Source organism: Martes martes (assembly GCF_963455335.1).
Source record: "Martes martes genome assembly, chromosome: 1".
Taxonomy (NCBI): domain Eukaryota; kingdom Metazoa; phylum Chordata; class Mammalia; order Carnivora; family Mustelidae; genus Martes; species Martes martes.
In genome coordinates, this window is record NC_137888.1 from 78747447 (window position 1) to 78774581 (window position 27135).

Below are 27135 nucleotides of genomic sequence, written 5' to 3' on the forward strand. Positions count from 1 at the left end.
CTCATTATCTATTGGGAGTAGGAAGACAGAGGGGAAAAAAAAAGTAAAATACAGATATAACAAACAATGGCAGCAAGCTGATTTTTACACTGTATTTTCTGCTTTACCTGAATTTATATTAGATTTTGGATCTTTAGGATTTCTACTGCTTACAAATCCAGCTCCAAGAAGATGCTCAGCAAACTGTCCTTTCATGTTATGCAGCATCTAGGGAGCAATGGTAACAAACAGAACTAGAATACCTTTCACAAGGGCTTACAGGAGCTGTAAAGTATATATTCATCGATAGCTGTAAGTTTTCCATGCTTTATAAAACACTGGCAAAAACGTGATGTTTTTAGAGCAGAGGTTGCAAAAACCTGTTTTTGTTAATGAAGTTTTTTTTTTTGGAACAGTCACGCTCCCTCATCTATTATCTATGGCCACTTTTACACTTATAAAGGCAGAAGTGAGAGATCATTTGGCCTATAAGCCTAAAATGTTTAGTGTCTGATTTTTTTTTACAGAAAAGGTTTGCCTGCTATAGGGAATAACTACTGACGTTTAAGTACTGTTCCATTTTGCAAAAAAGATTCACTAATATAATTTTGAAAGTTATTCTCCATCCTATATTTTGAAAAAAAAATTCAGAATTAAAAAAATTCAAAATTAAATAAAATAACCAACATCCATATTTCTACTACTGAGAATTAATTGCTGTTACATACTGGCAAGAAGGCTTTAAGGTCTGGGGTTTTTTTGTTTTGTTTTGAAAAATCATAATTTGAATACAAATGATGCATGGCTCATTATAAAGCAGGCAAGTAATACAGAAAAATATAAATGAAGAAATTTCCCTAAAGTCGGTACTGTCAAAGTAACCACTAACTTAGGTAAATAATACTGTAGACACTTATCCATGTATACTGACAGAAGAATTGGACAGAAAGGCTATCCTAACAATGGGATAACAGTATAAAAACTGTTTTAATAAAAGTATTAAAATTAATTTTAGTTCAATTTTTGGGGGGTGCTGAGTAATTTTATTTCAATTTAAAAAGAAAGTTAAATAGAAATATAAGTTGATGAATCCTAAATTTTCACAACCATGAGATAATAAAGGATCCCTACAAACTTAAAATAAGGCATTATGATGGGGTGCCTAGGTCGCTCAGGTGGTTAAGCCTCTGCCTTCGGCTCAGGTCATGATCCCAGGGTCCTAAGATCAAGCCCCACATCAGGCTCTCTGCTTGGCAGGGAGTGTGCTTCTCCGTCTGCCTGCTGCTCTGCCTGCTTGTGTTCTCTCTCTCTCTCACTCTTGTCCTATCTCAAATAAATAAATAAAAGCCTTTAAAAAAACATTAAAGATTATGAAACATAAAGTTGGTCTTACTTAATTGTATGTCCCTTTTATGGACTGTGAGACTTAAGCTTCCCTAATTTTTCTTACAGACCCTCTAGACCACCTCCTGTTTTTTTTTTTTTTTTTAAAGATTTTATTTATTTATTTGACAGATAGAGATCGCAAGTAGGCAGAGAGGCAGGCAGAGAGAGAGGAGGAAGCAGGCTCCCCGCTAAGCAGAGAGCCTGACTGGGCCTCGATTCCAGAACCCTGGGATCGTGACCTGAGCCGAAGGCAGAGGCTTTAACCCACTGAGCCACCCAGGTGCCTCGTGGTTTTTAATTATCATTACTTTATACTTTTCAAGATAATAACCTTTATATCCTATTTTGTACCTATAATTCCAATACTGTTTTGCAATGGTTCTGTATGTAAACAATATCATGCACATGACTCACTGACTTAGCATGTACTCTCCATTCCTGAGACTCTTTTTGACTTATCTCTTAATAGACAGCATTTCACTGTGAGTTTTTCAAGAACAGTTCATGGATATAGTATTTCAAGTGCTTTCTTGAATACCTGTCCTGTCTTTATAGTTGAATTACTATGCTGACTGGATATAATATTCTTAACACTTAGATTCAGCATTGTTCATACCTGTAGTTCATGCTATTTTTTTTCTATTTCAGGGAAATGTTCTTGCACATATCTCTGAATAGATGTTCATAATTATACTTGAATTTCCTATGGAGAGACATCTATTGTCTTCATGATGGATCAGTCCTGTCTTGTCTACAAGTTTTTTACTTACTGCTTTAAAATTTTCCTTTTGCAGCTAAACCTAAAAATTGATCATCCAGAGCCTTTCTTTAAAGGGACTTCCACTTTGTTCCTTGTGATTCTTTTGGTCAAGATGTCTTCTTAGGTCTTATCTTTGTTTTACTGAATCCATATTCTTAAATTGTTCCTTACTATGAAGGAGTTGTAAGGTATGTCCCATCTTTCCCCCCTTTGATTGTCGTAACTTTCAGAATTTTCTGGTTCTTCATTTTGTTAATGTTTGAGCAGTTTTGATTAGATTTGCCAGACATGCTAGATTCTTGATTCTTTTTCTTTTTTCTTGTTTTTAAGATTTTATTTATTTACTTGGGGGTGGGGGTGGCGGAGACAAGCCAGAGGAGAGGCAGAGAGAGAGGGAGAAGCAGTTCTCGGCTGAGCAGGGAACCTGATGTGGGGCTCGATCCCAGGAAACAGGAATCATGACCTGAGCCAAAGGCAGGCGCTTAACCAACTGAGCTGAGCCACCCAGGCATCCTTAGATTCTCGATTCTTTTATCCCCCTGTAGATTTGTTAAATGTCCAGTACCATAGCTCATGCTACGGAGCTAGAATGTACGTGAATAAGGCAAAGAGAGGAATTCCTATTCTTACACTTCCCCCAATTCAGTGTAGAGTCTTAAGTCTGATGTGTATTTGTCCTATTTATTATCTGCTGTTTCACAAATGCTTCCTGTCGAGTGTTTTCTCCTAACACGAAACAATTAAAGATAAACTACCCAAAAGTTAAGGTACAGATATTTAATATGTTAAAAGAAAGACAGTATTTGATCTTTTTAAAATAGATTCTTTTCAGGCTGAATCATCAAAACAGCAATTAGAGGGTAGGGGCAGACCAGGAGCCAAGCTTTACCACATTTTCTTGCTATACTTTGGATCTGGTTCCTTTTCTTAGCTATTAGCTTTATACCTTGTTTTGTTGCAGCTGATTTATTTAATAAATATTCCTTTATATTGTATAATAATTCAACTTCCTATAGCAAACTCACACAACATTTTGCTATAGATGTAACACAAAACGGGTACATATATACTCTAACATATCTGGGAATCATTTCAAAATATTCACCATTACCTGTAATGTGTTTGAAGACAAAAAATATTCCCAGCAGTAGTCTTTTTCATATCTGAAACCACGTCGCCTAGCTTCTTCCCAGCCCTATGGGGCAAAGAAATAAAGAAATCTATATTGTTCCTCAAAGCAAAGATGCTTACTGGTTTGTTTTTATCTTGGTAATAATTTAATCTTCTGATATTTCATTTGTTAAAAAATTCAAAGAATTTTGAAATTTATAAAAAAACAAAAAAAACCATGAGCTCCCCATGATTCTAGTTCAGTGATAGCCACCAATGAATTTCCAGACCTTTCTTCATATAAACAAGTCCTATAGTAATATACTGTGTATTTTATACAAAATGTCAACATATATAGTATTTAATAAACAAAAAGAACACTCTGTTGGACAATTTTCTAAAGCTATTGTATGTTTTTCACTTTGCAAATATAGGTATGTTTTTTAGAGAAGGAAAGATGGTGAAAAAGAAAAGTTATTACTAGATGAACTCAAAGGAAAAATATATATGAACTTTCCCATAACATATAGTACAAAACTGGATCTAGTACTATAGTAAAAAGATGACATCTCTAAAAAACCAAATTACATTTAAATTTTGCAAGATGGGTGATAAATCTTTTCCTCAAATAAGCATGACTTTTGGGAAGAGAAACAGTCTCTCTAAATAATGTACATGATTATGATACTCTATCCAAATATAGTTTATTAATGAACAGAATTAGACCATCTTTCATGAAAGTAACACAAAGATACAAATGAACAGTATCAAATAATATCAAATAGATTTCTGAGATAAACTGTTCACTTGTTCTCTTGTAATCAAAACACAAATACAGACCTTTTTCCCAACAGGGTAAGTTTATGAACTATCAGAAAACTGAAAAATCATGTTCAATTTTTTTGAATGTTCACCTAATTTTCAATACTTAGCAGTTTAATCCTGATACTTATAATAATACAGATTTTAAAAAGTGAGTATGTTCCTCTTCTATTAGCAGCTTTTCACTTGAATGAACTGTCACAATCTAGGACAAGTCATTTTTTTTTCTTTTTTACCTCAAATGCATTTACAACTGTCAAGTGGTCACTTTTAGTATCTTTTGCCAATTCTTTTCTTCTTGCATCTGCAATCTTTTCTTTGCCCTTCAGAAAGGAGGAGAAAAAAAAATGAAGGCAACTATACAGAAAGGCATTCTAATAAAGTTATGAAAAATGATGTAAGCAACAACTATTCTGAGTCTATAAAAATGTCTAGCCTTTTATTTGTATCTTTCTTACCAATGGAATGACAAAGGGATCTTTGAAGCTGAGACTAGCAGCAATGGTAAGTACTGGATCTAAACAACAGAACAGAGCTCCAAAAAGAATCATCTTCCCAATGTGTGGCTCAACTGGTAATCGTGCTAAGTGGACTCCAAGGGGTGTCAATTCTTCTTGTTTATCCAAAGCATTCTGTAAAGAAAGGATTTATGTTTAAAAGACACACTGTAAAGCATCACATTCAAAGCTATTTTAGTTTCTTTTAAAATAAATAAACAGCAGGACAGTCCTCACTCTCTTAGGCCCAAATGCCCTAATATTGTTCAATATTTTTTTCTTCATCGAAACGTAAGTTCTGAGGTCAGAAAAGGTTAGAAACTCAGATTAAAAAAAAAAAATCCACAACCCATTTTACTCTAAATGTTAGGAGACAAATAAGAGAAATGCCACATTAGCAAACCTTCAATAAAATAAGGAGAATCACCCACTAGACTTGTGGGGAAAAAAAAAAAAAAAAAGAGACAACTATTATATATTTGGAATATATAATGCAGAGCCTTGATTCTAGTAGTTTAAGAGATATCAGACAGGAAGGCAAAAAATAATGAGCATATCCAGAACACTGAAAAACAGGGGTGGACTACTGCTCTGATTACCTAGGTAATTTGGTCCAATCATCCCACTGAACATAGCTAGAAAAGCTGGTTGAAGACACTGAGGAGTTAAAAAAAAGAAGTACAAGAATTATAAATCTAGAATTTGGGGAAAAAAGGAAGTTCAGGGAGGTGAGCCCAGCAATGGGGCTTCTTTTTCCTGGCAGAAGCAACATAAATCCTCTCTGGAGAAAGTTATCACCATCCCAAACTTCAAATTTGTATCTACAAAGAATTCTGTAAATACAATATCAAGTATTCAATTAAAATAACTAGGTATACAAGAAAATATCAGTAAAAAATAAAAAGATAAAATTATAACATATGTGTATCCCATTAGAAACAGACTTCTACTAAACATATATGGCAGAAATAACTTTAATCTTAAAAAATTTCTTTCAGAGAATACAAACACAAAAAATATATAATGCTCCCAAACTTGTTTTTTGTACCTGGCATAATCTTGGTACCAAACTTGACAGGGACATTTGGAGAAAGGAACACTACTGAACAATCTTATGCATGAGAAACCAAAGCAAAACAATGGCAAACTGAACCCCAGCAAGTCAGATTTGTTTCAGGAATGAAAGATAGTTTAACGTTTGAAAAATCAATGTAACCCAATACATCACAAATTAAGCAAGAAAAAGAAAATCATCTCATACTCTTATCAGAGGCAGAAAAGGGATTTTACAAAATCAATTATCCATGAAAGATAAAAATCTTTTAGTAAACTAAGAATAGAAACTTCCTCAATTTGAGTTTTCACACACAAAAAAATCAATAAACATGCTCTAACAAATTGCTGACAGCTTTCCCTCTAAGAATAGGAACGTAAGAATGCACACTATCATACCACTTCTGCTCAACACTGTGCTAGGGATCCTAGATAACTGGAAAGGGATATATAAAACTGTATTTACAGGGGTGCCTGGGTGGCTTAGTCAGTTAAGCATCAACTGTTAATCTCAGCTCAGATCTTAGCCTACTTAAAAACAAACTGTGCTTATAGATGTATCTGTATGTGCAGGAAGAAATCTACATATAATTACTAGAATAAGTGGGTTTTCGTGATTGAATACAAGATCGACATTCAAAAACCAATTTCAGGGGCACCTGGGTGACTCAGTTGGTTAAGCCTTAATCAAGGCTCTGATTTCGGCTTAGGTCATGAGATCAAGCCCTACATTGGGCTCTGCTTGAGACTCTCTCTCTCTCTCCTTCTGCCCCTTCCCCCACGTGTGCACGCACACTCTCTTTCAAATAAATAAGTAAATACATCTTTAAAAACAAAATAAAAACCAGTTTCATTTCTGTATATCAGAGTCATAAGAAAATGAAAAATTTGTTATGGCAGAATCTAAAAATATTACTGAGAAATGAATCTTAAAAAACTCATAAAACCCCTACACAGAAAAACACCAAAATACCAAGAGAGATTAAATACCTAAACAAATGGAATAAATCATGTTCCTATTTGGTAAGACTCAGTATTGTTAATTAAGGCAGCATGGCCTGGTTCAACAAACATATACAAGAACACTAAAGCAGAACAGAGTCTACAAATCCACAGACGCTTGATCTAAGATAAAAACTATAGAACAAAAAGGAAAGGATGAACTTTTCCATAAACAGCATTTAATCAAGTGATCCAGATTCTGTAAAAATTTTGAATCCTACCTTACCAAACACACACACAAATCAACTGCAGATGGATAAAATATCTAAATGTGGAAGACCAAACAATCAAGTTAACTCTATCACTGGGATACAGGCTTACTACAGGACAAAAATTACTAACATAAAAAAAGACTGATATATGTGATATGTTACTACATTAAAATTAGAAATTTATTTATTGAAGCACTATTAAAAAAGTAAAAAAGCAAAAACATAAGCACATGCAATACAGAGCTGACAAAAGCTCAGATCAAGAGACACAAGTATAAAATGAATTCCTTACACGTAACAGAAAAGCAGGCATCAAGTTTCAGAAGAGGCTATCCAAATGGGCAACAAACCTACAAAAAGCTGTCGGAAAATTCATTGTGATAATGCAAATTAGGTAATGATAATGCAAACCAGAACTACCACAAATCAGAACTACTGCAAACCTATCCGCACGCTCAGAATACAAGATTCCCAAGGGCTGGTGCAACTTCAGAGCAATGAGAACTCTCACCTACCACTGGCACTGGCAGAATGTAAAGTGGTCTGACAACTTTGGAATACTGTTAGTTATCTACCCAAATTGATATATATATTTATATGTAGATATAAATACACACCTTGAGAGCCAGTGAATTCACTTCTAGTATATGCCCATGAAAATACATAAATATGTGTACCAAGAAAGTGAATACTGAAGATTACTCATACCAGCATTATATGCAGTAGCCTCAAACTGGAAATAAGCAAAATGTCTTTCAGTAGTCATACAATAAAATACAGTAAAGAACTGAAATTGAATTAATTTCAGCTAAAAGCAATTATGCAGATGGATTTCACAATATTAAGAATCCAGAATCCCCTCCCCCTTCAAAAAAATCCCTTATATCCTGTATGAATTCATGTAAAGTTCACAAAATAGACCAAATTAAACTAAGCTCTTTAAAGAAATGTACACTTATATGGTAAAGTGATTACCATTAAGGTCATGATAGAGATTATCTTCGGGACTAAGGGACAGTGGAATATTTGGGAAAGGGTAGCAGGGGGCCTTTTAGAATACCGGGAATTTCTTACTTCTTTAAAATGTAAGCTTCCCACCAGCAGAAGGAAGGAAATAAAGATCAGAACAGAAATAAATGATATAGAAACTAAAAAAACACAACAGAACAGATCAATGAAACCAGGAGCTGGTTCTTTGAAAAAATTAGTAAAACTGATAAACCTCTAGCCAGGCTTATCAAAAAGAAAAAAGACCCAAATAAAATCACAAATGGGAGAAGAGAAGTAACAACCACTATTACAGAAATACAAACTATTGCAACAGGGTGTTATGAAAAACTGTATTTTAACAGATTGGACAACCAGGAAAAAATGGTTAAATTTCTAGAAATACATCAACTATTACCAAAACTGAAACAGAAAGAAATAGAAAACTCAAACAGACCAATAATCAGCAAAGAAACTGAATAAAAAAAAAACCAGAAAAACAAAAAAAAACTCCCAATAAACCACGGTCCAGGACCAGACGGTTTCACAGGCAAATTCTACCAAACATTTAAAGAGTTGATATCTACCCTCAAACTATTCCAAGAAACAGAAAAGGAAGGAAAAATACCAAATTCATTCAGCATCACTCTGATACCAGAGCCAGATAAAGACTCCACTAAAAAAGAACTACAGGACAATATTCCTGAGAAACATGGATACAAAAATTCTCAATTAAAATACTAGCAAACCAAATTCAACAATACTTTAAAAGAATCATTCACCATGATCAAGGAGGATTTACTCCTGGGTTGCCAGGGTGGTTCAATATTTGCAAATCAATCAACATGATACACCACATTAAAAAAAGAAAGAATATTAAAACCATATGATCATTTCAACAGATACAGAAGAAATACTTGACAAAATACAACAACTGTTTATGATAAAAATCTTCAACAAAGTAGGGTTAGAGACAACATGCCTCAACATAATAAAGCCCATATACAAAAATCTCACAGCTAATATCCTAAAAGGGGAAAAACAGAGCTTTCCCTCTACCTTCAGGAACCAATCAGGGATGTCCTCTCTCACCACTGTTATTCAACACAGTACTGTAATTCCTAGCCTCAGCCATCGGACAATAACAAGAAATAAAAGGCATCCACATTGGCAAGGAAGAAGCCAAACTTTCACTCTTTGCAGATGACATGATACTCTATACAGAAAACCCAAGACTTTACAAAAAAACCTGGTAGAACTGATAAATAAATTCAGTAAGGGTGCAGGATACAAAATTAACATACAGAAGTCTGTTGCATTTCTATACACAAATAATGAAACAGCAGAAAGAGAAATTAAGGAATCAATCACGTTTACAACTCTATCAAACCTAGGAATAAATCTAATGAAAGAAGCGAAAGATCTGTACTCTGAAAACGATGAAACACTGATGGAAGAAATTGAAGAGGATGCACAGAAATGGAAAAACATTCCATTCTCATGGATTAGAAGAATATTGTTTATAACTACCCAAGGCAATCTACACCTTTAATGCAATCCCTACCGAAATACCACCAGCATTTTTCAAGAGCTAGAACAACTAACCCTAAAATCTGTAGGGAACCCTAAAAGACCCAAAGCAATCTTGAAAAAGAAAAGCAGAGCTGGAGGCATCACAATTCCGGACTTCAAGCTATGAAACAAAGCTGTGGTGATCAAGACAGATGGTACTGGCACAAAAATAGGCACACTGATCAGTGGAACAGAATAGAGAATCCAAAAATGAACTCAAAACTGTATGGTCAACTAATCTTCAACAAAGCAGGAAAGACTATCCAATGGGAAAAAGATGGTCTCTTCAACAAACTGTGCTGGGAAAACTGTGCAGCAACATGCAAAAGAATGAGACTGGACCACTTTCTTACATCATACACAAAGATAAATTCAAAAGAGATTAAAGACCTAAATGTGAGACAGGAAATCATAAAAATCCCAAGAGAACACAGGCAGTAACCCCTTGGACATCGGCCACAGCAATTTTTTACAAAATATGCTTCTTGAGGGAAACAAAAGCAAAAATAAACTATGCAACAATAAAAAAAAACCGGTATCTTGCCATTTGCAACGCCATGAATGGAACTAGAGGGTATTATGCTAAGCAAAGTAAGTTAACTGGAGAAAGACAATTATCATATGCTCTCACTGACATGAGGAATTTGAGAAACAAGGGAGAGGATCATAGGGGGAAGGGAGGGAAAAATGAAACAAGAGAGGGAGACAAACCGTAAAAGACTCAATCTCAAGAAACAAACTGAGGGTTGATGGTGGGAAGAGGGGTGGGAAGGATGGGGTGGCTGTGGCTGGGTGATGGACATAGGGAGGGTATGTGCTATGGTGAGTGCTGTGAATTGTGTAAGCCTGAGGATTCACAGACCTGTACCCCTGAAAAAATTAATACATTATATGTCAATAAAACAAACAAATAGAACTACTGGAACTTAATAAAAATTATAAGCTTCTACAAAATGAAGAAAACAATCAACAAAACTAAAAGGCAACCTTTGGAGTGGGAGAAGATATTTGCAAATTACATATCTGATAAAGGGTTAGTATCCAAAATACATAAAGAACTTATGAAACTCAATACCCAAAAAACAAATAATTCAATTACAAAATGGACAGAACACATGAATAGACATTTTTTCCCAAGAAGACATCCAGATGGCCAAGAAAAATGCAAAGATGCTCAACATCACTCATCAGGCAAATAAATACAAATAAAAACTACAATGATCTATCACTTCACACCTGTCAGAATGGGTAAAATCAACAACGCAAGAAACAAAAGGTGCTGATGAGGATGTGGAGAAGGGGGGAGCCATCATGTACTGCTGGTGGGAATGCAAAATGGTGCAGCCACTCTGGAAAACAGTATGGAGTTTCCTTAAGAAGTTAAAAACAGGACTACCCTATGATCCAGCCACTACACTACTACTTACTTACCCAAAGAATACAAAAATACTAATTCAAAGGGATACATGCACCACCCCCAATATTTGTAGCACTATCTAAAATGGCCGAATTACAAAAGCAGCCCAAATGTCCACTGACTGATAAATGGATGAAGAAGATATGGTATATATATATTGAATGGAATATTACTCAGCCATAAAAAAGGACGAAATCTTGTCATTTGCAATGACATAGATGGAGCCAGAGTATTGTGCTAAGTGAAATAAGTCAGACAGAGAAAGACAAGTATCATATGATTTCATTCATATGTGGAATTTAAGAAACAGACCAACGGGCATACAGAAAGAAAGAGAGGCAAACCAAGAAACACTCTCTTAACTATAGAGAACAGATGGTTACTGAATTGGGGCGGGGGGGGGGGGGTGGTGGTGGGAGGGATGATGTTAAACAAGTGATGGTGATTAAGGAGTGCACTTGTGATAAGCACCAGGTGTTGTATGGAAGTGCTGAATCATGATACTGTACATGTGAAGCTAATATTACACTGTATATTAACTGGAATTTAAATAAACTTAAAAACAAAATGCAGGCTTCAGACTCTTCATGTTGGCAAGGATTTGCTGGCCTCTTCATGATTCTGTTGTCTGCAAACGGCTAAGACTGGCTCCTCAATTTAGCTCAGAGAGAGGAAGTCATCTACTCAGGCTTCAGAGTCCAGCTATCTTCTAGCTGTCCATAGATAGTTAAACTGATTCTCTGATTGCCACCTAGCTCTATTCTATTAGATAAAAAAGCAGCAAAGCCCTATTCTATTAGATAAAAGCCTGGAGTGGAAGACAGACAAATCAGTGGTAAAACTGCACTTGCTACTCCCCTAAAATATGAGTAACCTCACTATATCTAATACAAATTCCAACAAGATAAATTACAGTGCTTTTTTAATTAAACCACTTATTATGTCAGAAGTTACTGCAATGTTCTGATATGGCCCAAATTCTCAAAATTAACTGTCTAGATGGCTTAAATAAAACTCAAATATGTCAAGTACATCTTCAGCTACCTCTAACCCAGTACTAGTCAACAAAACTTGTAGCAGTGACTAACATGTTCTATCTCTGTGCGGTCCAATGTGATACCCACCAGCCACATGGGCCTACTGGGCATCAGAAATGTACAAGTATGACTAGAGATACTGAATTTGTAATTTACTTCAAAATTTAAATTGTCATATGTGGCCAGTGGCTACCTTACTGGACAACACAGCTTGAACCACTTTCTCTGTACTCTGAGCATTACCTTACAGCACCCTTTTCCTCACTCTGGGCAGTAACTCATAGCCAGTCCTGTGACTCTTCTCAATATGACCTTGTGCAGGGATGGCTAGTAGTCACTTGCCTAAGAAACTGAAACTAGTTTCTCAAACCCTGACTTCATTAAAAAAACAAAAAACAAAAAACAAATTAAAAACGAAACAAAACTCTAAGAATAAAATGGTAAGCAGGGGAATATGAGGCACCTGTTGATAGTCCTTCAAAAATACAAGAGTTGCCTTTAAGATGTCGAACCATACTGTCATTAAATCACCTGATTTTGACAAAAGCTCTAAAAACATTAGGATAATCAGAAGTCAATAAACCAACCAAATTCATTTGAAGAACACAAATGAAGACAAATACCAGTAAATTGAAAGATTTCAAGATTTTACGTAATTTTAAAACAAGCCTATGATGAAAAAAAATGTGCAAAGGGCCCAGAATGATAAAACTATCAGAAAACTATGATTTTAAATCTTTCTAATTTGAATTTCATATACTAAGTTGAATAGCCAAAGAGTAAATCAAATCTGGCACTATGTATTCACTGGTCTACCCTGTGGTAATGAGAGTAAATTTTTTAAAATCAGGTGGCTTATGTGCACTAACATTATAAATCTAAGTTAGAATTTTTAAAAAATAAAATAAAACTTACCAGTTCCATCAGGTGTTTTATGGAGAGTGACACTGCTTCATCTGATGGTGGATCCATTAACCTACTCAGAAAATAAGCAATTCCACCTAGCCTTAAAATCTGGGGGAAGACAAACATAATTAAACATATATATACTGACATTAACAGTTTAGTCCTGCCTGTCAATCACTTGAATAAAGCATCAAATCCATACATTATTTTCAAGTTACTACTTTCTATTACTCACCAACTCTATATTGATGGGAAAAGTAGCTGGTTAAAATCTCAACAACTAAGCTGATTATCAATTATTTTCAAAATAAGGTTAATTGCATCAAAATATATAGAAGATGGTGAAAAATGGGGACAAGTTTATCATGAGGAACAGCGTAAGATGCAGTAATAGTACACATAGCTAACATTCACTGAACACTTACTATATGCCAGGCACTGTTCTAAGAATTTTGTAAAACCTTAATTTAAACAACTTGCCAACTAACAGAACTAGCTTGTCAGGGGAGAAGCTGGGATTCAAACACAGGCAGTATGGCTCTAGAGTGTACATGATAAAAATGTGGTTAATAAACTTTTGAAGGAAGTTTAAAAACAGTTTACTAACACAAAAGAGACAAATGCATAGTAATAATTCTTCTTCACAGATAATATGCTACTTTCTTCTATAATAATGTTGAAAATTACAACCTTACCCCCCATTTACTTTTTTAATTTTCCCACCTAATTTACCTTTATTTGTAAACAAAGTTCTTCCAAAGGAGTTCTCAAAATTTCTGGTAGCTGATAGTCATCCAGAAGGCTTGCTCTAAGACCATTATACAGATGATAGCAATGACCAGGTTGAACTCTAAAAAATAAATAAAAAAGAGTATTACTAATGACTTTTTAGAACTCCAGAGAAAACAGGAAGCAGAGAAAAGTAACCAGTATCAATTTCATGTAGGGTACAGCATAACAATATTACTTAACATCTCATTTTTATTACCACATATTCTTTCTCATCTGTTATTATAAAACCCTAGATCCACGATCCCTATGTACTAGTTTTAAGAAATAGATTTCCTCCCCAAACAGTAATGTGGTTACCTATTTTTAACTTACAAATTCCAGACTGCTATACTTAGTAACAGTAACAGCAGTCTAATGGGGTTTTTACTTCTATAGGCCCTGTGACCATATTATGTAACAAATCCTAGCATTGCGTTAATCCGTCTACAGCATTTAAAAAACTTTTAACTATGTGCTATTTAGTGAACTTTCAGAGGGATGCTGGAAATTTTTTAACTGTTAAATTTTTCATTAGTGATGTGAATGTTGGACAATGTTAAGGACAGATGTGGAGAGGTGCAAGGTATTCACACATCTTCAAACAGAACAAATATTTCTATGGGATCTTGCTGGTCAAGAAGGGGGACGTCCTTTTCCTACAGGAATAAAAATAAATTCCAAAAACCTTAGCTATTTCTGTCAGAAGTCTACAAAGACTCATCACCTATTAATAAAACATGTGCACAGAAACTAAGAGTGCACCCACTGATGACCCCATAATATAGTTTGCCCTGGTCTTCAAAGTAATTATTGATCAGGCTTTGCTAAAGGAATCTACATCTATAGATCCTACAAGAAACTACTGTCCATTTGAATTAAAACAATATAAATCTATAGTTAACTTGTACCAAGCTAGTGGAAATGAAAAATTACATGAAATGTAATACTTCATTTACTTTATTTCTATAATTGTTTTAATTTCTGCTAATATCTTTACTATTCACATATGAAAGTGTACCAAACAGTGAATACTTCTTGAATCAGTATCCAGTGGTGGTAAGTCTGCATGAGAAAACCTTAGTTTTGGTGGATCCTGAAATCAAGTTATCCCCCAACAGCTGATCAGAAAAGTACAATTCTTAGAGTAAGTCAGGACATTTCCTCAAGAGCACCAACCTTATAATCTAATAAACTGTCTCCAAGTTATAATGGGATAATCTGCAAAGATTACAGCAAATGAGTCAGAGCTTTACTATGTACAAATGTAAAACAAAGCACTAATAATCTATAAAGTTTTCTTCCAAATAAAATGATCTATAAAGTCTTTTTTCAATTCTCCTTTTCTTACTTAAGTCCAGATCTGAAAATTAATGGAAATCTTTTTGTTATACCTGTAAGAGGCAAAAAAGAAAACTCTCTTCTGTAATTCCAGACAGGATTCTACCACTCAGATGAATAAGGGTGTAAAAATACTGTGAAGTATGCATCAAAACAAACAGTTTTAAGTGCAATTATTTTTGTTAAAGGCAAATTATTTTACCTACTGTTAAAACAGGGACGTTTTTATTTCTTATGCTACCACCACATCAACAGGGAAAAGGTATGTTATTTGTGTTTTCACTGGTAACTAATAATGAAAAACCAGTATAGCTGTAAAGGACAGGATCAGGAGCCCAAACTGAAACTAGACTGTCTGGGTTCAAATCATGAATTTGCTGCCTACACAGCTGTGTGACTTTTCATTTTTTTTTTTAAGATTTTATTTGACAGACAGAGATCACAAGTAGGCAGAGAGAGGGGGAAGCAGGCACCCCGCTGAGCAGAGAGCCTGATGCAGAGTCGATCCCAGGACCCTGGGATCATGACCTGAGCCGAAGGCAGAGGCTTTAACCCACTGAGCCACCCAGGCGCCCCACTTTTCATTTTTTTATACCTTCATTTCCATACCCTTTAAATGGGGACAATATCCTACCTCATTACACTGTAGCAAGGATTAAGCAAGTTAATACATACAAAGTACTTAGGAGATACCAAGACATTCAAATATTATTACTAGTTATCATGATTATTAGTAATATGTGCTTTTAAAAAAAATAAAAACAAAATTATACGTAACAGAGTAAGAATAAAAATTTTAATTAACTATGTTGAAGAATTAAGAGTAGAAAAATCATGAAATAGAAAACTTGACAGGTATTTTTCCAAAGAAACTATGTTTCAGACAAAGATTCCATCTTACCTTCCAGCTCGACCTTTCCTTTGTTTGGCATTAGCTTTACTAACCCACTCAGCAGACATTGTACTGATGTTGTTTTGTGTGTCAAAGTGTGTTTCTTTTATTTTTCCTCCATCTATCACATAAACGACATCATCTATGGTAATGCTGTTTGGAAAATAGATGTATAAAATATTAAAAATACATCAAAAGCACATAACCTCAAACAGGGCCTACAGATCAGGATTTTAAATAATTTTTTATTGGTCAAACTACCGTTAGCAGTTTGGGATTCTCACCACTATTCCCACATTTACCAACAGGACAGGGATCGAGCACCCAACTGTATAAGCAGCATCAGGAGCTGCAGTGGCAGCCAATTCTACAGATCACATGAGGAATTTATTTGCCCATGGTCAAACTTCACAGCTTACTTGATGAGTTTTGTACCTAGCTTGGTGGGTCTAAGTGCCATGGTTTAATATCAGCTTCCACAGAAAAATGTTTCAGTGACTGCATGGACATACTAATACCTCCAAGGGAATACAACAAATTTTAAAGGCCATTCACAACTGATTATCAAACAACATGACTCCCAACCAGAAAAAGGCAAAACCAAAATTGACCTCAACTCCCAGGCTTCTTTAAGAAAGCTTAAAAAAAAAACCCAAAAAACCCCAAAACATTAAAAAGGCTGTTTGTAAGGAAGGCTAAACTATTACAGGATTAAGAAACAAAACCAAAAACCTATGTTCAATGCCATGACTAAATTAAAACAACTTTATGTACAAAAATTATGAAGTATCTTTTGGAGAGAAAGAGTCTAAGGTATGTCAATAATTTATTGGGCTCAAAAATAATACAATCATCGGTAGCTGATATTTACCTAGTCTCTGCAATATTGGTAGCAATTACTATTTTCCGAACACCAGGAGGGGTTCTTTTAAATACCTGTAAGAATAAATAAATCAAAACCCCAAAAGTAATTAATTTCTAATACAGCATTCTTTCAATCAGAAGAAGTACTTCAGATACTGTATATTTTTAGCATTCTGTGTTCATTTACATATGCATCCAATACGTGTAGATACATTTTATAGATATACATCATTTTCAATACTATAAAATTCCTTTTTGGTAAAACAAACTAAATCTCCCAGGTTTTGGAACCTTATCACAAACAAGATTTCAAATGCAACACGATTATTTGAATTTACAGAATCTTTTATCAACAAAAGCTGAGAAGTATAAATGTCTTTTTGTGGTCAAACTTCTGAGACAGAGTTTAGTTTAGCAATAGGAATTACGAATTATCCAAAACTGTATGGGTAAAGGCACCAACCAACCAGGCAAATGCCAAGCTCAACAGAATGGATGTCTGGTTGTAAACTGTATATAAGTTTTTGAAATTAGACTGAAATAAAAAAAATAAATCTTCAAATGCTGAAGATTTATTCAGCACCCTTCACAAAGCCAGCAAAGTAGAAGATACATAGTCAAGTACCACTTGGCTATCATGCAAGGAAATGCATAAATCTGTCTCATTTATAAAAATGATAATCAAGAGAAAACGTTTTCCAATCTAGTCATGTAATCTCTAGCAAAGGAATACATAATTTGTTATTACGGAGTCTGAGAGGAAGCACTTCCACATTCGACACTGTTCTGTCTGGTCTCTGGAATTAAGTGTCTTCTCTCTTTACTCCTATCTTCCTTTAGGTATATGCACGTTCTGTCCAATTAAACTGGCTAAGCCTTTGACTATGGTATCAGCAGGAAAGATGTTAAAAGTGCCTCAATAAAAAAGAATATTTTTTTTTTTTTTTTGAGAGAGACAGAGGGGAAAGAGCATGAGAGCACACGCCCGAGCATGCATGTGCACAACAGAAAGGAGTGAGGATATCAAGCAGGCTCTACGCTCAGTGCAGAGCCCAATGCTCAAGGCAGAACCCGCTTTGGGGCTTGATATCATAACACCAAGATCATGACCTGAATCCAGATCAAGAGTCAGGCACCTAACTGACTTGAGCAACCCAGCTGCCCCTGTCTTGATATATTCTTAGAAAAGAAGTGGAAAAACTAGAAGGGAAGACAGATTTTCTTCTGATCATCTACCTGGGCCTACAGACACTGCAGTCCTGAAAACTATCTTGCCTTTGAGAACACAGTTGTATTTTCTAACTAGGGATATCCCTGAATGTGAAAGAAAGAACACATTCAAAACCATAATGATATATTATTGATAAAATAGGAAATCTCGGGAACCTGGGTGGCTCAGTGGGTTAAAGCCTCTGCTTTCGGCTCGGGTCATGATCCCAGGGTCCTGGGATCGAGTCCCACATCGGGCTCTCTGCTCAGCGGGGGGCCTGCTTCCTCCTCTCTCTCTCTCTCTGCCTGCCGCTCTGCCTACTTGTGATCTCTGTCTGTCCAATAAATAAATAAAATCTTTAAAAAAAAAAAAAAAAAAAAAAAAAGGAAATCTCATGTCCACAAATATACTAATTCTATTAAATCAAAAATCTCAAACATCAAGCTTTAGTATGTCACAGGTAAATGAAACCCAAACAAGTTATTGGTGAAATCAATCTTTAAAACTTTTCCCTGATGTTGACAAAACTAGTATTTGTTAATTTCCCTCAGTTATTCAAGTTTTTGTGCAATTATCCCCTGAAGACTCATCTACAAATGTTCTCAAAGAAGTACTTTTTATATACGGATTACCAGAAAATTTGCCTTCAAAAAATAAGAGAAAATAAAACATACAACAAACAGCCCTTAAAGCTTGCCTCAATTTCAAAGACAGAGAGTGAATAAATTTAAGAATATACCTGTGTCTGGTTAACTGTAGGCATCAGTGAATGTAGGGGTATAATAAGAAACCTGTCTGAAAATTAAAAAAGAAAATTAAACTGTAAGATAAATAGCTGCAGAAAAGCTCCAGCAGACAGACACAGAACAATGAGTTGAGATGCTAAGCCATGTAACTCTTAATTTATATTCTTATGTATAGTCAGAGCAAATTTTTCTTTTTATTTTCTTCTTGGTGCTCCAACAAGTTCTTGCTCACATTTTACTGTCAATTTATTTCACACTGATAAGCATATTCCCCAAATTCCTAAAAAATGCTTAAACTTAGAAGCAATCTTTTCAAATTATGCTAGAAAAAATCACTAACTCCATTCCCATCACCTAATTGAAGACCAGAAAATTTTGCTTTAACATGAATATAAGTTTGTAGACTCAGGGTGATCCTCACTATTTTAATTAATAGAGAATATGGCTTTTTTACAGCACAGTACTTAGGAAATATCCTAATTTCCATGTCCATTTTTATGCTAAAAAATAACAGAAACAGCACTAATTATAATGCATTCCAAAGGCGACCCACATTTTTAAACACAATTTCACTAGAAATGTAAGAAATCATATTCCTAAAGTTTCAAAATGAAACAACTCAGTCCATTCATGGATATTAGCCAATAGGGAGAAAGTCTGGTGTAGTATCAGTGATGGAAATGAGGGCGTGTTAAGGAAGCAAGGGTAAATTTCATGTTTAGCAACCTCACTTAAATCTCTTAGCAGTTGTCCAAATGACTCAAGATAGCTGTATTTCCCCCCCCAAAAAAAACCAACGACGACGATTGTTATTGAAAGGAGATATGATGTCCCCAGACTCTCTAGGCCCCTCTGAATAAGGGTTACAAATCTTCAAAAGTAGTAAAAAGTGGTTAAGTAACTGACACTGTTAAAAAGGATGCTCTGAATTACTAACTCTCAAACAATATGAAATACACATCAACTCAATCAATACTCAAGCCAAAAATATTTCTCAAATTGGATAAAGCCTTAAGATATAACTTCCAGTTTCTAAGAAGTACAGGTAAGAAAGGATCAAATGAAATGACACTAGAAGGATTCAGATTAAGACAAATCTAGGAAGTCTAGGTGGACCTAGTATTTTCCACAAGACATTACCATGGGGAGAGTGAAGAGGGTACGGAAGTGATTATCTAGATTGAGACTTAACTGGTTTAAGTTTTTCTGTAGTGTGAATGAGCTAGCTATAAAAAACACTTTGCAGGGAAAATCTGACTACAGATTGGATTATTAGATATGTTTAAGAGTTAGGTATGATAATGGCATTGTGGTTATATAGAAAATTGTCTTTATTTTTAGAGATGCATATATTTTTTGGGATAACGTGATAGCTGCAATTTACTTTAAAAAGGAAAAAATTAGATCACAAAAATAACTGCTGCCTCTAGAGAAATCAATGGAGTATGATATGCATTATGATTCTCTAAGCTTTCTGTAAGTTTAAATGTTTCATTACAAGTTAAAAAAATCAGCAGCCAGGTGAAACACTGAAAGTAAAAATAATTCTGTTGAAGACTGTAACTGGGATAAACACAATTTAGACTGCTGATATTGCACAACTATAGTAGTCTGTGGGAACAGAGTCCACACTTAGGAAGTAAGAAAGCTGGTAAACATTCGGTAAATTGGGTGTCAAGATTTACCTTTCAATCAGTATGGAGTTAGAACAATTTTTTGACCCTTCTACAATGGCTAACAGTATAGCTGATTATTAAGCCTAAATTTTAAAACTGTAACTTGAGAAAAAAAATTCTTGTTAAACCTTGGAAAGACAAGAATTGAGCTAGTAGTCAAAGTATAAATACCTCCTTCTTTGAGAATTCAATTAGAAAACTAAAAAATTACAGTAATCTATAATATCGTACCCTTTCCACACTTCCTCAGAAATTATAGTATTACATTTTGGTATATCTTCCCTGTATTTTTCTTGGTAAATACATACACTCATATTTTTTGAAATTAAAAGTAGATCATACAGTAGCAATTATTTTGGGGGTAAGAGAGGGCCAACATTAGAAGGTTCAGCCAAAAAAAATTCCAGTTGTTTGAAAAAAAAAAAAAAAATTCAACTGCACTGTTTAATCATGACTACGGTTTTTCTATAGAGAAAGGTTATCACTGACCAGGAAAAGAGAAACCGGTATTTCATTACAGAGAAGTCATGGTAATCAAATAAAAACATTTCCCAGCTAGAGAATAACAAATAACTTTTAATTACAGATAATGCCTGGAAGGCATTACTATAGTGGGATTTGACAAAGAATAAAAAATACAGCTTTACTATTTCAGCCAATACAATTAGACCAAAATATTTTTAGTGTCTTAGAAAATTGTGTCAAAACACTTCAAAAGATTAGAGTCAGAACTATCAAATACCAAACAGAATTTGCTTCGTATTCTACCGATTTGAAGTTAGTAATTATTCCTGAAAATGCTCTGGCCGAATTTTATGGGAGAAAAATGGCCTCAAGCATTTCTCTAAAACCTAAGAGATTTCTCTAAAACATGCTATTAAAGCATCAGAATCACCTGAGGAATTTTTAAGAACTACAGATGTTCAAGTCACATTCTTAGATTTGAGGATCCGAATTTTAAAGAAGCACCACTAGTGACTGACTTTGTTGTACAGTCTGAGCTGAGAAACCCCGGGATAAGGGATAAAATTCAACCTACTTTTCTGCCTAACTAAGTGCAGCAGTGAGTGAAAAAACACCTCGAGCTCCAACATCTAAACTTTAAGGGCTCAATATTATTAGGCAAATTTAGGAAAAGGGGCAAAACTATTCTTATAATACCAAATTAATAATTTTACCATATACCTAACACCTTCATCTTGTGACCTAGAACTTTATTTTTAAAAGAGAGAGAAAGAGATCCAAGTTTTTAAAAAACCGAGGCTGGGCTTAAGACCACCAAGTTCCTATAGTAAGGTAGCCTTCGAAGCAATACTTCTAGAAATAAAAGAAAACAACCATGTTACATATGACTTCAGTGCTATTCTTGGAGTTGCAATAAAATACATTTCTATAATACCTGATTTAAACATCACTTGTGACATCAAGAGATCATGTAAAGTGCTGATATTGTCCCAGCCTGGTAGAAAGACCAATATTGCACCATCCTGTATGGTGGGGAAATAATGATGACAAAAAAATCATATAACAAAACACAATAAAAGTTAACTTCTGTACATATTTAAGTCTTCATTAAAATTTTATTAGCTTAAGAAATTTAGTTACTGATTATAACTGAAGAATACAAGGTCACTTTTTAAAAACAGGGTTTACAATCCAGATATTTCATTTGTTTATTCTTTCTTTTAAATAGATCAAATGCCTAAATCTTGGTTATTCTGAGATTCCTATTTCTGGTGTCAAAGCAGCTTCTTCCATATGCTATTTTTAAAAAGCATTTAAGAAAATGATATTCTTCTTTCCTCAGGGTCTTGTTATATTAATACAATTAAAATTGTATCACCAAAAAACAAAAAACTAACCTCTTCTTCTAAAACAATGTGTCGAATGAGGGCAGCAATCAAATTCAGATCAACTTTATCATCATCCATCATTTCCAGAACATCTACAGTACTTGCAGAATACCTATCAAAGTTAAACAGAAAATCATCAAACACCTGATAAAGTTTCCTAAGGTTCAGCTTGCTATAAAATCCTAAAATTAACTCATTTGACAAATGTGGAAACACAATTAATATATAGGAAAGAATTACTGGAATAACAACAGTTATGAACAAGTTCAAGAAGACAATCTCTGCTTTTTTGTTTTAGTCATTCAGACCCTGTGCTATAAAAAATTAAAACAAAACATAACACACACAAAACACCCCCCAAAACCCACTTACCTTTTTCGCAGTTCCCTTACATAATCTGGCCAGCGTTCTTTATAGATTGCTTCTTTTTCTTCTTTTTCCTGTCTATTTACATGCCCTTGCATGAAACCCCTCTTAAACTGAGACCTGTGTTCTTTTTGTTCTGGAACATATCTAAAATAAAAACATTGTTAAATAGCTTCACTTTTTGGAAACTCTTCTGGTTTTAGCAAATATCTATGACTTTTTACATTTGGATTTTAAAGAACATTTTCATTATGCTTTCTGGTGAAAGCTAATTAAATGTTTATTTACAACTATTCATTAATTTAGAAAATCTGACATTTTAGATGTCTACCAAAGTATATAAAACCAAAGTATACAAAACCGTCTGCCAAAGTATATAAAAACCTCTAGATCATCATTATTAGCAGTCAAAATAAAAAAAAGTTAACACTAGTGTCCCTTTTACCTTTTAAATTTACTCTACAAAGTTAACATTAACCTAAGTCCAAAATAATAGTAAATGCCTAGTGGACAACTCAGATTTTGAATATAGGGTTTCCAAACCTGAGTGCACATAAGAATCCCACAGAGAGCTTATAAAATATAGAATCCTGGGGCACCTGGGTGGCTCAGGGGGTTAAGCCTCTGCCTTTGGCTCAGGTCATGATTTCAGGGTCCTGGGATCAAGCCCCGCATTGGCTTTCTGCTCAGCAGGGAGCCTGCTTCCCTCCCCTTTCTCTGACTGCCTCTATGCCTACTTGTGATCTCTGTCAAATAAATAAAATCTTTTAAATAAATAAATAAATAAAATATAGAATCCTGAATTCTATCCCTTGTAATTTGGATTCAGTGGGTCTGGCTGGGGTTTGCTAATCTAGGAATTTTAATTAGTGCCCCAGGAAATTCAGATAATTTATCTATGGACCTAAAAACCCATGCTTGAGAACTATTTAATTCTGCTCCATCCTACAGTCAGAGCTAAATGGTAGAGCCAGAATCAGTACTCTTATGTGTCAGTCCAGTATTATGCCATGACTCCATCATGACATAGTGACTGCTAAAAACAGAGGTGCATCTCCGTAAGAATGCCACCTAATTTAAGTGGGTTTGGAGAGGCACGGGGGTGGGAAAAGACAAAAAAATAAAATAAAATAAAGAAAAAAAAAGTAACTGCACTTGAACTTCAAAGCCCCTCCAAGTTTGCCTAGATCCAACAGGGGGATTTGGAGCATGAGCTTTAGAATTAGACAGAACTGGACTGATGTCCTTGCTCTGCCACTGACAACCTGTGTACAGACCTTGGACAAGGTATATGCCTCTACCCTTTGGTTTGCTTATTTGAGAAACTGAAACTCTTATAATTACACTGGCACGAGAACAAAAGAAAAATCCAATAAAATAAAGCATGGTGCCTGACACATAGTAGGCACCCAGAAAGTGTTAATCCCCTTCCCTATATTCAGTACCTGTGACCCAGGATTCCCCTAAGTCTTCGATACATATAGAGGCATCAACTTGAGGTAGGGCAACCTGAGACAGAGATTAGTCCTAGTCAGCAGGATGGACCCACAGTTGCCTCCTTTCCCATAGTTCCAAAAAACAGAGGTAACCTTCAATCCCCCAGAGCCCAAGTGGCCAGTGACAATCCTCTGTATCATCTCATCCTGTTTCCTTCCCTCTTACATCCCTATAGTGCAGCTCTTCTTCTGGGAAGGGAGAGTGGAGGGCTTCTCCTGAAAACTTCTGTCTGAGGACTACACTTCTTCAATTCCCCACTTAGGACTGACTAGGGGATGACAAGTGCACAGACACCATCTCTTTTCTTCAAGAGACCCTTCCTTCAGCTACAGTTCTCTGAACATTCCCTGCCTTCTAGGGAGCTTAAGAATGCAATTCATCATTTAATAACTTCAGAGAACTGTCTCCTGAAACTTCACTCTCACTGCTGGCAAGCTGTCACCTGTTATTCTATTAGAAAATAATTGGTAAATGTGCCACAGTAGAAGTGAGACAAATGGTGGAATCAAAGAAGGAATGCATCAATAAAGCTTACTGATGACAAAACCAGAGCATGAAAGACCAAGATACTCTCTCATACTTTTAGTATGTTCTACCCTCTCTGACATATACACTTCCCTCTTTAGACCTACTCCAAGTTTCACTGCTTTCCTGACTTGCCCAGTCTATCCCTGCTATATAATCTCATTTCCAGTATATTCTTTACTTCTGTTGGAAGTAAAGGTCAATCATACTTTGTATGACAGCTTCTGTGTCTGTCCACATATAAGCTCTGAAGATATGTACCAAGTCTTTCCTTGTTTATGCTCAGACCCTAGTGCACATAAACTTTTAATAAATCTGATAAAAGCACACAAAATTCAGCTTTTCTCCATGTAGAATATGCTGTAGGATCTTTGTTTTCACCTTCCCACTACCACTACTACTTCCTGGTTTTTTCACATAACAAGCAAGCTGTGACCTTGAACAATCTCAAGTGTTTCTACATCTATGTATTTATTCCCACGTTTTACTATAGGCCAGGCACTATACTGTGCAGCAGTTACAGAGATGAATAGGACAAAATCCTTGCCCTCCCAAAATCTGCAGTCTAGTGCAAGAAGCAAATATAAATATACACTACCTGGCAAATATGTTCAATATTATAAGAGATGATAAAAGTGATATAGGAGTCCAGATGAGGAGGAATAAGACAAGGCTTACCATGCAGTGAAGCTAGGATTTATAATTACATAACTGAGTTTATATATATAAAGGAAGGAGAAAGTGGCACATACAAGTCTAAAAGGAGAACACAGCATGTAATAAAGCACAAAGTGCTTAAATGAAAGGGCACTGGCTGGCATATTAGGGAATGGTGCATTTAGCATGCATTGGCCATGAGATGCATAAGGCTAGAAAAAGATGGGGCCAGATTGTAAAGAACCTCCTGATGACTAGCTAAGGAACTGGAACCCGATCTTACGGGCTGTGTTTTCCCAACCCTTCTCTCATCAAGAAAGTCAAATATAATTTGGTATAGTCCCCTAGAGAAGGCTGCTGGTAGCTAATGGCCTGGGTATTGAAGGAATCAATAATTTGGGCATACCAGCTGAGGTATTCTGCTATAGGCCATGACAAAACACAGAAGTCCTTAAACAAGTTTTTCTCTAAATTTATCAATCTACCTATATATGCCATAACTGACAACTATATTAATTTAGGGAAATGATTTAGGAAAACAAAGCATAGTCCTAGTCTCTTTTCTAAATTAATGTAGTATCAACTTTGTGGAAGATAAAAAGCAGTTCTAGGTTTTTTTACTATTCTCAAGTCATCGTGAATGAGTGTTAGTTGTTACTTTTATGATTACAGCACATAGTTTTCTAAATATAAAATGGTTTCCCGCAATAAACAGAATATTAAGAACTGTTTTTAAAGCTGAAGGTCCTTAAACAAGTTTTGAAAGAGAAAATCTCAAGAGGCATGACTAGAGGAAGAATGGGCACATAACCAGATTTTGTAGAAAACTGTGTAAGTGACAGTGAAGACAAAAGTGCCAAAAGAAGAACTATAAGTACAGAAGAGATAATGAAGACCTTAAGTAGAAGAAATAAAAACAAGAAGGCATGTTCAAGGAGAATGCTCTCAGGTTTGTGTTGGGGGCAGGCGGGAGTACAGAATGATTTGGACTAAGTTAGTTACTAAGCATGTAAAGCAGGTAACATATTCTGGTACCTAACTGCTTGATATAGGCTCTTTTGATTTACAACTTAAAGAAGGGGTGGAGAATCATGCCAATAACCACTGAAAGACCCATTTCATTTTAACTCTGGATATAAGATAACATTTTTAGTTGGAAAAACGTGAGGTTCAGGGTATCTAAGGTACTAGAATGCTGCTGAGTAGAGTCAGATTCCAAATTTAGTATTCATGAAGAGCTTCAGTTCTGAGAGCTGTGAAAATACGTAACTATGGTCATGGAAACAGGAATTGCACAGTGAAACCATAAAAGACTGAGAAAAGGATAATTAAGAACCCTCAGAGGAAATCCTATTTAAAAGGTAGGCAATGGAAGCCAGCAAAGAAGAATGAAAACCAGGTAGGAGAACCAGAAGAGACGTTTAAGCACTAAGGACAAAGATTCCCAAACTCTGCTGCCCAGGGATCTTTAAAAAATTCTGATGGCTGGCTACCAGCCCAGACTTTGTAATGTAATTTTGGTAAGGCGTGAAAATGGGGCATCTGGACTTTAAAAGACTCCAGGTGAGTTTAATGTGCAACCCAGTTTCGGAATCACCGATATAAAAAAAAAACAATGTCTTAGAAGGAAGTGGCTAAAAAAAGTGTTTCTGAGACTAAAGTTCGACAGAACAAAAGGTGACACATTAATATTTTAAAATCTCTTTTTATTTCCTAATATTTACTTACCTTATTTTTTCAATTATATCTTCCAAAAGATACTCCACAACCGGGAAAGTAAAACCAGGTATGTGTATCATTGGACAGTTACCTATTATGGCAGACAAAAGATAAATCTGTACTCAAATGTTAAAAAAAAAAAAAAAAATCAACAGATAATAAAGAGGCCAATAACTCTCTTAAGTTCAGAAATGGTCCTGGCACTTTCACAGTTCTACCCTATTTTTTCATACTGAGTTTAATGAACTAGCAGTCTACTCTTCACTACATTTTACTACTAC

General features: G+C 35.1%; 1 protein-coding gene across 1 annotated transcript in view; it reads right to left on the reverse strand.

Moving 5' to 3' along the window:
* DHX36 (DEAH-box helicase 36) overlaps positions 1–27135 on the reverse strand; it is a 49052-nt gene that overhangs the window by 3754 nt on the left and 18163 nt on the right. The window contains 13 exon segments of the mRNA XM_080819609.1: positions 89–207; positions 3237–3320; positions 4294–4380; positions 4516–4689; positions 12750–12848; positions 13473–13590; positions 15751–15894; positions 16613–16677; positions 18555–18610; positions 21637–21724; positions 22100–22202; positions 22463–22603; positions 26864–26945. Coding sequence (XP_080675735.1) covers positions 89–207; positions 3237–3320; positions 4294–4380; positions 4516–4689; positions 12750–12848; positions 13473–13590; positions 15751–15894; positions 16613–16677; positions 18555–18610; positions 21637–21724; positions 22100–22202; positions 22463–22603; positions 26864–26945 — 1360 coding nt within the window.